This window comes from Sapajus apella, unplaced genomic scaffold (genome assembly GCF_009761245.1).
Source record: "Sapajus apella isolate SASKATOON/1434 unplaced genomic scaffold, GSC_monkey_1.0 scaffold15, whole genome shotgun sequence".
In the NCBI taxonomy this organism is placed as follows: domain Eukaryota; kingdom Metazoa; phylum Chordata; class Mammalia; order Primates; family Cebidae; genus Sapajus; species Sapajus apella.
In genome coordinates, this window is record NW_022436955.1 from 616,274 (window position 1) to 629,196 (window position 12,923).

Here is a 12,923-nt window from a genome sequence, read left to right on the forward strand (position 1 = left end):
ATGTATTTTTTTTTTTACACAAACCATACATCGCAGTTGATGAGTTTATTTTTATATGAGGATCACAACCCTTATGAATTCATAGACCAGGAAATGATAATCAATGAGCTGCTAACATAACAAAAAGAGACAACCAAATATTTTTAAATTCCTGATGGAAGTACACTATACCACCTGTGGTAGACTGCCTTAAGATGACCTCCAATGATCCCTGTCTCCTGGTATTCACTGCTTTGTGTAGTCCTCTCCCCTACAACGTACCAGGCTTGGCTTGTGTGACCAATAGCAGACAGCAGAAGTGATAGTATGCCACTGCCAAGATAAGGTTATCACAGACTGAGACTTCCTACTTGGGTACTCTCTCTAGCACTCCGTCTCTCACTATCTCTTGGATCACACAGCCTGGGGGAAGCCAGCTGCTTGAGAGTTGTCCTTTTGGAGATGTTCTCATGACAAGGAACTGAGGGAAACCTCGAGACAACAGCCAGCAATACCTGAAGCCAAGCTTTAGTCTAACAGCCCAGATGAAACTGAGAAGTCTGCTAACACACACACGTATAAGCTCGAGATCAGATATTTTAGCCCCAGTTAAGCCTTATGATACAATCCCAGCTGACAACCTGACTGTAACTTCTTGAGACAGCCTAAGCCAGAACCACCCGAAGCAACTCCCAGAGGCCTAAAGATTGCTAAATTTTGAGATAATTTGTTATGCAGCAATAGATAAATAATATACCACCTATGACAAGCCTTGTTACCGCTCCCCAAATTAACTGAGCTTGAATACAATTTCTAGATCTAACTATCAATTTACACACAGGAGAAATAGTTACATACTCAACAACAGGGGAATGCAATCGGAATGGAAACATTAGCCTGTTTTCATTAACAAATAAAATACAAAGGAAAAAAAAGATAGGTGCCAACCTGTAGGTATAAAAGAGACTTAAGAGACTATCCTAATCCAAGCAAATTATAAAAACAAAATTGAAATAATCAGGATATGTGAACATTTGACAATAATATAGAATTATTTTTAGTGTGATAATGACAGTACTATGGTTATGTTTTTAGAGAGATCCTTATCTTTTATGATTCACACTGAAATATTTACAATTGAAATGACAGGATATGCTTCAAAATAATCCAAGATGATGGCAGTAGAATGGAGCGGTGGAAAGAGGGGTTGTGATATGCTGTTAAACATGGATGACGGGTAGCACAATTCATTCACTTTTACTATTCTCTCTTCTTTTGTATTTGTTCTATTTATTTATTTTTTTGAGTAGGAATCTCGTTCTGCTGCCCAGGATGGAGTGCAGTGGCACCATCTTGGCTCGCTGCAACCTCTGCCTCCTGGGTTTCAAGCAATTCTCCTGCCGCAGCCTCCTGAGTAGCTGGGATTACAGGCTTGCACAACCATACCCAGCTAATTGTTGTATTTGTTAGTAGAGATGGGGTTGTGCCATGTTAGCCAGGCTGGTCTCCAACTCCTGACCTCAACAGGCAATCCACCCACCTCGGCCTCCCAAAGTGCTGGGATTCAAGGCATGAGCCACCTCGCCTAGCCTGGTATTTGTTTTACATTTTCCTTGAACATAAGAAGTGCTTGGCTTAATCTTTTATTTTAAATTAACGAAGGAAGAAAAGAAAATTTCAAGTCAAATTCTACTTTAATCTTTTTTAAAGTGGCTAGAATTAAATGAACTTCCTACTTCCAAAATGCCCAGCAAACATAACTGAACACTGACCTGAGGAGGTTCAAAATTTGGTCTCCACCAGTTACCAATGCAGTCGTCAATGACCCAGTCTTGCAGAACTCCATCCTGACGACCCAGTATCTGTCAGAAAGAAATAATATAGCCAGTAAACAACTAAATACAATTCATGTACTCATGAATCCCCTTCTTCAGTGAACAAAAAATTAGAGAGACATAGGGATAATATGCCTTCCATACAGATTTCCTCTCTACAATTTGTTATAATAGATGTCACTCTGCCCAAGACATACACTATTAGTTCAAAATTGGCAAGCTAGTATCAACATAAAAATTATGTTCAAAATTCAATTTTCATTTTTATTAATTTGTATAGAACATCAAACTTATTTTAATCAAAGTCATACTCTACATATTTTAAGTGGCCAAAAACAGTTCCAAAATGTTAATGATGAGAAACTGCAATTCTCTGACCTGCCATTCCCCCTGGCTATAACTTTGAACTATTTGTTGTTTTCCCCCTGATGTTTGCTTCTATTTTTAAAAGCATTCTTTTTGGTTTTAAATAAATGGTTTATTTTAGGATAGTTTTAGATTTACAGGAAACTTGCAAAAATTGTACAAAGACTTTCCATATACCCCACACCCGATTTCCCCTATTGTTAACATCTCACATTAGTAAAGCACATTTGTGAAACTAAGACAAGATTACTAACTGAAATCCATATATTTTTCAGATATCCTCAGTCTTTAAATCGAATGTCCTTTTTCATTTTTCAGTCCCAGGATTCCATCTAAGATAATATTAGACTTAATCATCATTTCTTCCAAAGTTCCTCTACATTGTGACAACTTTTCACACTTTCCTTATTTTTGAGGATCTTGATAGTTTTGAGGAATACCGCTCAAGTATTTTGTAAAACGTTCCTCAATTAAATTGAGGTTACGAGCTTTGACAAAGAAAACCACAGAAATAAAAGGACCATTCTCACCACATCATATCATGGGTACCACATCAATATGCTTATCACGAATGCCAATCCTGATCACCTGCCTGAGGTACTTTTTATCCGGTTTCTCCAATGAAAAGTCATATTTTTCAAAACTATTTTTTTTGACATGGAGTTTCATTCTTGTTGCCCAGGCTGGAGTACAATGGGGCGATCTCGGCTCACGCAACCTCTGATTCCCGGGTTCAAGCAATTCTGTCTCAGCCTCCCAAGTAGCTGGGACTACAGGCATGCACCAGCACACCTGGCTAATTTTTGTCTTTTTAACAGAGACAGGGTTTCACCACATTGGTCAGGCTATTCTCAAACTCCTGAACTCGGATGATTCACCCGCCTCGGCCTCCCAAAGTGCTGGGATTACAGCTGCGAGCCACTGCGCCTGGGCCTCAAAACCATTTTTTTTAAGAGATAGGCTCTTGCTCTGTAGCTCAGGCTGGAGCGTAATGACGCAATCATGGTACACTGTAACTCCTGGCCTCAAGCAATCTTCTTGCCTCAGTCCCTCAAAGCACTGGGATTACAGGAGTGAGCCACCATGCCCAGCCAAAATATTCCTTTATGACAGTTTCTTGATTTTCATTCTAAAAACATTTTTTAAAAACCTATAACACTCTACCATGAATGAGAATTTAGATATTAAAATCACATCCTAATTTTTCTTCCACCATCTTCCCATTATCAATATTAAATTAAGTCAATAGTCAGTATTTAAGTTAGTACGATCAGGTTGATCAGTCACAATAGAGCAACCATATCTCCTTACTTGTTCAACTATCCTGTTCTTTAGTTAATAACTTTCATTTCCTTTGCTATCACTAAATTCATTTCCCACATTCTCCACAAGAACTTAAATTTCTTCCCAATTCAAATATCAATTGTCAGTTATTCTATTGGTATCATCTTTTCTAAGACATGTTTTTCTTAAGACAATATCTCACTCTTTCACCCAGGCTGGAGCACAATGGCGTGATCTCCGCTCACTGTAACCTCTCTCTGCCTCATGGGCGCTTCTCTCACCTCAGCCTCCAGGGTAGCTGGGACTACAGGTGCACGCCACCGCACCCGGCTAATTTTTTGCCATGTTGCCAAGGCTGGTCTCAAACTCCTGGGCTCAGGTAATCTGCTCATCTCTGCCTCCCAAAGTGCTGAAATTACGGGCATGAGCCACCGTGCCCAGCCTAAGACATGTTTTTTGGTCAACCTGCTGCAATTTGTACTTGATACTCTCAACCCTGCTTCACAACTACAGTCCTAGGTTTCTCTTGGCCTCTCCTATGTTGTTAGATCCTAATACTCTAAATTCTCTATCTTCTTTCTTATTTTATTCCATTTTGGGGGTGAACACCCTCTAGCAGCTTCCTGAGAAAAGGTACAAGAAATGTAACTTTTTGAAATTTCACACGTCTAGAAATAACCTTTATCAACACACCTGATTTATAGTTTGATTAGAAAATTCTAGTACAGAGATCATATTCTCTCTTACAAAGAGAATACTTCATCATCTTTTAGCATCCAGTATTATTTCCCAGTAGTTCAATGCCATTTCTGAACTTGAGGTTTTACATTTAACCTCTCTGCTTACCAATCCTCCACCTCCCACTTTGGAAACTTTTAGGATCTTTTTGTTTTTATTTTTGTTTCCAGGATCTTCTGCTGATCTGAATTTCATGATGATACGCCTTTGCATGGATCTTTAAACATTCAGTATAGAGGCAAGGCCAATAGGTCTTTTCAATCTCAAAACTCATGTCCTTTGAGGTTTGAGAAATTTTCTCTAATTACGCTAAATCTTCCTTTTCCTCTGTTCTATTTATCTATAGTTTATATTGGTCCTTCTAGAGTGATCCAATAATTTTATCTTTTCTTACCGACATTCTTTTTATCTTTTCATTCTATTTTCTGGTAGAATGAAACTTAACTCTTTACTGAATTTTTCATTTCTTCCAACATTGTTAAAAATATCTATGAGGGTTTTCTTGGCTAAAATGTCTTTTTAACAGCACCATTTCATAGGTGCAAAATCTCCTCTTACCTCACCAAGAATATTAATCATAGTTTTTGTCAATGGTTGAATTTCCTGCTTCTGTTGAGGTCCTTTTGCTTCTTTTGATCTCTTTCTTGTTAAGTTTTCTCCAAAAGCCTGGTGATATTTGGTTGCGTGCTCACAAGGGAGAAGCAACAAGACACTTAATTGTCACCTCTGTGTGCATGAATGACAGGACTACACTACTTCTATAGAAAACTTTTGCTTTGGTTTGGATGTGGTTTGTCTCCCAGGCCCCAAACTCGATGTTGAAATTTGATCCCTGATGTGACAGTGTTGACAGGTAGGGCCTAGTGTAACGTGTCTCAGTCATGGGGGCAGATCCTTCATGAATAGATTAATACCTTTCCTCCAGCAGGAATGGATTAGTTCCCTGGAGAGTGGGTTGTTAAGAGTGTGGCTTCCTGGATTCACTCCTTCCTCCTTTGCCATGTGATCTCTTTGTACATGCCCACTTCCATTTTGCTTTCGGCCATGAGTGGAAGCAGCATAAAGCCCTCACCAGCTGCCCAATCTTGCCACTGGAACTGGTGAGCCAAATAAATCTTTTTCTTTATAAATTACCCAGCCTTAGGTATTCTTTTATAGCAACATTAAACAGGCTAAGACAGCTCCCAAATGGCAGTATCTGAAGTTCTTCTTGGACTGGTCCCTTTTTCTAGAAACAAGATTTCCAACCCTCAGCCTGGGATATATAAACCTAATTGTTGGCTGAGCCTGGTAGCTCACGCATGTAATCCCAATGCTTTGGGAAGCCAAGATGGGAGGACTGCTTCTGGCCAGGAGTTTAAGACCAGCCTGGGCAACACAGCAAGATCTCATCTCCACAAAAAAAAATTTTTTTAGCCCCAGGCACATACCTACAGTCCTAGCTACTCAGGAAGCTGACACAAGAAGATTGTTTAAGCCCAGGAGTTTCTAGTTTCAGTGAGCTATGATCACACCACTGTCCTCCAGCATGAGGAACAGAGTGACCCTGTCTTTAAAAAAATAAATAAGCCTAGGCCAGGTGCAGTGGCTCACACCTGTTATCCCAGCACTTTGGGATGCCGAGGCGAGCAGATCACCTGAGGTCAGGAGTTCAAGACCAGCCTGGCCAACACAGCAAAACCCCGACTCTATTAAAAATACAAAATTTATCTAGGTGTGGTGGTGGGCAGCTATAATCCCAGCTGCTTTGGAGGCTGAGGCAGGAGAATCACTTGAACCTGGAAGGCAGAAGTTGCAGTGAGCAACCACTGATCACACTGGAGACGGCACCACTGCACTCCAGTCTGGGCAAGAGCGAAACTCCGTCTCAGAAAATAAATAAGCCTAATTATTAATATTCTGTCAGCCTAGTAGAAGTCCAAGAGTCTGACTATTCAGAATGGGAACTCTTGCTTATTCTTCCCATACCGTAAACTTTTTTCATTGCTATGTGTTCTCTGATGCAATTATTACAGAGAATTAATCATCAGCCAGTCTTTGCCTAATTACAGAGTGGCTAAGACAATCTAGATACACAGGTTGAACATCCCAATCTTAAGCTCCAAAATCCAAAATATGAAACTCCAAATAAAAAATCAGAAACCTTTTGACCACTGACATGATGCTCAAAGGAAATGCTCGGGCCAAGTGCTGTGGCTCATGCGTGTAATCCTAGCACTTTGGGAGGCCAAGGTGAGCAGATAGCCTAAGGTCAGGAGTTCAAGACCAATCTGGCCAACATGGTGAAACCCTGTCTCTACTAAAAATACAAAAATTAGTGTGCGTGGTGGCAGGTGCCTGTAATCCCAGCTACTGGAGAGGCTGAGTCAGGAGAATCGCTTGAACCCAGAAGGGGAGGTTGCAGTGAGTCAAGATTGCATTACACTCCAGCCTGGGCAACAAGTGGGAGAATTGGTCTCAAAAAAAAAGGAAATGCTCATTGAAGCATTTCAAATTTTGAATATGGGATATCTAACTAGCAAGTATAATGAAATATTCCAAAAACACTGAAAAAAATAAAAAAATACTACTATTATTTTTAATTTTTGTGAGTACACAGATGTATATATTTATGGGGTATACAAAATGTTTTGATATAAGCATGCAATGCATCATATTCACATCATGGAGAATGGGATACCCACCCCCTCAAGCATTTATCCTTTGTGTTACAAACAATCCAATTGTACCCTTTCAGTTATTTTAAAATGTATGATAAATGATTACTGACTGTAGTCACCCTGTTATGCTATCAAACAGTAGCTAAACACTTCTGGTCCCAAACTTTCAGATAAGGAATACTCAATCTGTATAAATACCCTCCATATATACTTTGAACCAGTCCCGTTTTTAGCCCATGCATGCACCCACTTTCGTAAGTACTTAGCACCTTGGGCTCCTCAGCCATTCTGGTACTCTGCAGTGCTGGATTCTGCCTGCCTCTGTGCTAGACTAAGGTTTCTGCTAAATTAGTTATAATTTGCCCATTTGTTTTCCAGTTTCCAAAAATTTTACTTTTGTGATTCGCTCATTTTGCACTCCATCAATCCTACTGGATTTATATCTTTGTACCACACATAAATGAAAGTCCAAGCACAGCAAAATGTTTAAGAGTTACAATACATATTTAGAAATACTAGAAAGACAAACCAACAGGTCAAAAGTGGGAGAATTACAGGTGATTTCAGTTTTGTTTCTCCTCTGCATTTCTGTGTTTGCCAAACTTCTGCACAGAAAATATATGAGTTTTTGCACAGAGAATATATGAGTAACAGGGGCAGGCGGCAAAAGAAGAAAACTAATATTGAAAACAATTTACAATCTCATAAGCCTCCGGTATCTATGCATTTGGCCCCAAATCTTTACATGCAGACATTAAAATGATTTTTAAAAAGTAGAATAATTTGGGCAAAGTCTAAAACATATGTGGGAAAAGTGAAAACACAGGCATCGTTCTCTTGTCAAAATTCTAGAGGCCTACTCTTGAACAAAACTACCTGCATTCAAACCTCCAGATCTACCACACTAGTTATATAACAATTAGTAATTTAAACTTAATATCTACTTCCTAGAATTGTGGTGGTGATTAGAGGAATTACTGCATGTAAAGCACTTAGAACGTGTCTAACACAATAATCAAATGTCAATTTTTATTTATCATTGCTATGACATAGTTTAACATTTTAAAAATGGAAATAATTATAAGTTCAACTTGTAAAAAAAATAAACATTGTACTAACATTCTGGGGTTTAAGTTGTATTTATTGAAAACTAAATATTCCAAAACAAACACCCTTACAAGACATTAAAAACCAAATTATTAAGTTGATGGTATTTAAAGTGGTTAAACAGAAAAATACCTCTGTCATTAAGCGTTTTAGTCCTTCAACTTCATCTTCTCCTGGGTTAAGTTCACCACCAGGTCTGTATAAAGGGTAAGAATTTCAGATTTCAACTTAATACAATTGGAACATAAGAAAAAACACAATAATTGTTATTTCTATCAAGTCACTAAGTAACATACATTGCAGTGTAATAAGGCCATCAAAACAAATATCAAAGTGAAGGGGAAGAACACGCTTGAATTCATGTCAGTTCCCTAGACTAACAGTATACAAATGCTGAGTTTTTTCACTCTTCGAATATATTTATTTTATTGTAGATTCAAGGGGTATATGTGCAGGTTTGTTACATAGGTATATTGTGTAATAAAACTAAGGTTTGGGCTTCCAGTGAACCCATCACCGAAACAGTGAACCCACAGAGCATCCAACAGGAAGTATTTCAACCCTCACATCCCCTTAACCCTCCCCACCTTTGAAGTACTCGGTGCTTATTTTTTCCATCTTTATGTCCATGTGTACCCATTACATAAACCCTAGTTTTAAACAGAATATTTAACATAGCATAAACAAAATTGCTAACCACCAGACCATCCCAGTGTTCTCTCTGGAAGCTATCTGATGATACTGGAGTCTAGAAATGCCCAGAGAAGAATGGATCACATTCTTCAGGTCTGAAGAATGGGACACTTTTTCAAGAATGTCATCTAAGTATTTGAGACCTTTCTTTTTGGTATAATCTAGTAAAATAGTTGTGGATCAAATGTTTGAGAGATTTAGGAGCTTAAATGATAAAACTAAACTGGTACCTATAAAAACCTAAGTCTTCTTAAGAATAGGAAATGCCAATCATACCAAGAAAGAAATATCAATTGTTCTTGATAATGCTACGATGACATCTAGACATTGATCTTAGACTCAACTATTCCAGAGTTTCTACCAAGTTCAATCATTAACATCAACAACATACAGAAGCGCACAGATTACTAGTTAGGAAAATAAATAAGCACTGCAATGGAGGAAAATTATTTGTGATTTTCTCTTTCTGAAGATACCATTAACAGCAGTTTCTTGAAATAAATGACTGAGGGCTAAAACTGTATTCCAGAGCTGCATAAACAGCAATCCTATTAAAAACTGTCTTGCTGTTAATTTCCAACACTACTTACAGTTTGAAGAAAGTTGTTCCCAGCTGTAGCAGTAACACATGGGGTAGCCGGTGCTCATGTACAATCAGAACCCCTTCTACAGTCCTCCTCATTCCAATTTTATCAAATTCTTCCCTCATGCGCTGAAATCTGGCTGCAACAGAGCTGTCCTTCTCATAGAGGGGCTCTTTTGTACCAAAAGTATAATTGGTAAGAGGGTACCTGTGATCCAAAGACAAACATCTAACATGAGAATTCAAGAATGGAATTTACCATGACAGACATTAGCATAAAGAAACCATGGTACAAAAAAAGTGCATATGTTGTACTCAGAGACATAGGATTTGTACAGTTACGTAACAAAAGTTAATGAGACAACAGAGATTAGAATCTTGCTGTCTGAACTCTTAAAGCCAGAGCTTCCATTAGATCAGGCTGCTACTCCTTATTTTAACTTTCAAGTGTAGATAACACTATACTTAAATGCTTAGAGAAATGGTTATCTGGTCATTAGTAATTCTCTGGTTTTAGACCACGGCTGCTATCCCAACATTACCAATCTGGCTCATAATTAATGTCCCCCTGGATTCCTCTGACTACTAATCTCATCAGAGAGTTTTAACTGTGTGTGCTAATGGCTAATCGCTTTTTTCTAAAACTAGGCCACCACTTTTCATTGACATCCCTCCAGTTATTTTCTATTTATCTCAGTCAACTATCCTCAGATTTTTCTGGCACCACAGCCTTTACTTTTCAGAGCAACCCTTCTACTTTCTCTTTTTGTCCTCTAAACCTATTATGAAGCCCTACTAGCCTTCAGCATTTATTCTATTCAGTGTCCTTATTGTTCCCTTTCCTCATTTGAATCTTCTACCCACTGTATCTAATCCAATAACCTCTTCCTTTACCAAGAATTTAAAATATGGCTCATACTGTTAAAGACAGTTTTCATCTTGCCTAATAAAGATCAAATTTTTCTTTAAAGATAGTTAAAAATTTCCTACTTATATGTTGTAACCCCTTGATTAAAACCTTACAGCAAGAGGCCTTTAGGTAAGAATTTAGGCCGCATTTGCTCATCCATGGTATCTATTCTACCAAAAGCCCTTGACATGAATAGTCAACATTAATGTATCTACTCCACTTAGCCATTCTTGAACGGGGAACAAATCAAGGTTGCCAAAACTTTAAAAATTACTTTTCCAGATGGCAAGTTCTAGGCATACAAAAAAGCTCTAAAATAATTAAAAATACCATTTCCAGGATGCTTTAAAGATTTAAAGAACGTCCCCAGTAGACCCAGTGCTAAATCCAACACCATCAACCGTAGCAGCAGAAGATATGCTACACAGCACGATGTGCCAGGCATTTTTTTAAAAACGCTTTACATATATTAACATTTAATTCTCACAACCTGAGTTAGAAAGAATAAGGATAGCCATTACACATCTATGTTACAAGAGCCAGCTCCACTGTATCAGTAAGGAGACATCAAAATGAAATGTCAGAATTTTCATCTGTGAAATCAGAGTGCCATCCCAGACACATACTGTTCTCATCCTACTGTAAGCTTCATAAAGCAGGGGCTACACCTTACCTCCTCACCGCTGTACATCCAGTATTGTGCACAGTGCCTGGTACAAAGTAGGCATTCATGCAATATTTCCTAAAGGAAAATATACTGGGGAGAGGGCATTTGTTTTCAACTTAATATTAACTCAGGTGAACTGAAGTTCACAACACAATGATTATTTTGGAATACTTGTATTTAGGAGAGGAAATGTACTATAAATCAACTCATAATTTTAATAGAGCAAAGATTAAAATATCGTGCTGAAAGCTATTTTCCAACTTAATTCTCCAAAATGGTTTGGTGCAAATTAATTCAAAAGAGAAAACAAAAGAAAGACTGTGGGTTTTAGTGCTAATCACCACTAAAAGTAACCCAGAAGCTGTGTTTTCACACTAGGAAGGATAATATTTGCCTTTACCGTTTGATTTTTTTCTTAATTAAAAAAATTTTTTGTAGACATGGCCTATGTTGCCCAGACTGGTCTCCAACTCCCGGCCTCAAGTGATTCTCCCAGCTCAGCCTCCCAAGGTGCTGGGATTAGAGTCGTGAGCTGCCACCACGCCCGAGGACTTTTAAAAACACAACTATCAACTAATTACAGTTTTTATAAACCCAGCATTTCTATTATTTAAATTTCCAAGCCAACACGTTTTGCAAAATAAAACCATGTTAACCATCTTTCCAACTTCAAATCACTTTTGGTTGCGGGTGGGGAGAGAAAGTCCATTTATTTTAACGTAAAACAGAAAAACACCTAAAGTGTCTTACAAAAACATCAATACCAGCATATCCTTGCACTTCTACCCTGACTAGCATAAACTGGCCACTTTCCTCCATCAGGAAAATGGAGGCACCAAGGTGCCTCGAATACAAATCTTCAGAAACGATTTTAAAAAAAGTATTACTCACAATTTCTTGATTAAGACCTACCCCAAACGTCAATTACCTGCTACAACGAGGCTGCTTCTGAGGGTGACCTTGAAATGCAATGGTTTGAAGTGTTGAAACAAAAAGGTATAAAAATAAAATACAGCCCACAGTGGGGTTTTCTGGTACAAATATTCTGGTTCCCTTCAGTCTGAAAGCCCAACCACGGCAGCATCCTTACTCCCAAAGCGGAGCCTACTGGGGTGCCTGGGATACCGGCGCTGAGACATGAAGGCATAAGGGCAGGGCAGGGAGCCCTGGGCACATGAATAAAACGAGGTGTATTCATAAACTGAAATACTAGGTAGCGCTTAAAAGGAAAAACACTAGACTTAGGCATTACAGCTAGATCTCAAAGCTTAGTGTCAGAGTGAAAACTGCAAAAACGATACTAGCTTATACCACTCGTATCACATCGACACAAGGCAACACCATATACGTGATGCGAGGGCATAAACATTTCACAGGAAGGATTTAAAAAACACAAACATTTTGAAATTGGTTACCTCAGGAGAGGTGGGGAAAGGATGAGTTCAAAGCAAACTCCGTTTTTCCCCAATCTGACTGAACACAGAGGATGGGAACAAGCCTTCCTTTCAGAAAAGGACTTTGAGGCTGGAGGATGAGAAAGGGGCCTCAGGGAACGAGGAAGCCGCGCATCCGCCAGCGGGAGTTGGAGGCGGGAGGTGCAGAGGCGTGAAGCGCGCCGAAAAGCCGGGGGCGCGCCGAAGAGCCTCTGGGAGCGCTCATGAGAGGAATGCCCGCCAAGGCCGCGCCGCACTTACAGGTTGATGGTGCGCTCCAGGGTGAGGGGCTTGGTCTGCTGGATGTACTTGTTGCCGAACTGAGTGACTCCCCGGGGCCAGCCGGTCTGCGAACGATTGGGCGGTACCACAGACATGCTGGCAAGCTCCGGCGCTAGCGACGAGCAGAAAGTGGGAGGCAGGGGAGACCTTCCCCGAGCGCAAAGCGGTTATCTCCGACCCCCTCAGAGGCCACCGCCCGCCATTAACAGGAGAGCGCAATGGGAGGCGTAGGCACGCCGGAAGTGAACCTGGGGCCTCTGGCGGCAGGAAGTAGAGAGGCTACGGCCTGCCAGACAGAGCGCCATTGGGCCAATCGCTAGTGGGATGGCTGCAGTAGCTGGAGCTCCCATTGGTAAACCGGCATAGGTTCCGCCTCCTCTTACTTT

The 12,923-nt window shown here is 39.7% G+C and overlaps 1 protein-coding gene across 1 annotated transcript in view; it reads right to left on the reverse strand.

Moving 5' to 3' along the window:
* NUDT21 (nudix hydrolase 21) overlaps window positions 1-12,800 on the reverse strand; it is a 25,432-nt gene extending 12,632 nt beyond the window's left edge. The window contains exons 1-5 of the mRNA XM_032283918.1: window positions 12,517-12,800; window positions 9,253-9,453; window positions 8,102-8,165; window positions 1,752-1,841; window positions 834-836 (exon numbers count right to left, since the gene is read on the reverse strand). Coding sequence (XP_032139809.1) covers window positions 834-836; window positions 1,752-1,841; window positions 8,102-8,165; window positions 9,253-9,453; window positions 12,517-12,632 — 474 coding nt within the window. The 5' untranslated portion in view covers window positions 12,633-12,800. The remainder of the gene's footprint in view (window positions 1-833; window positions 837-1,751; window positions 1,842-8,101; window positions 8,166-9,252; window positions 9,454-12,516) is intronic.
* Between the last annotated feature and the right edge of the window lie 123 nt (window positions 12,801-12,923).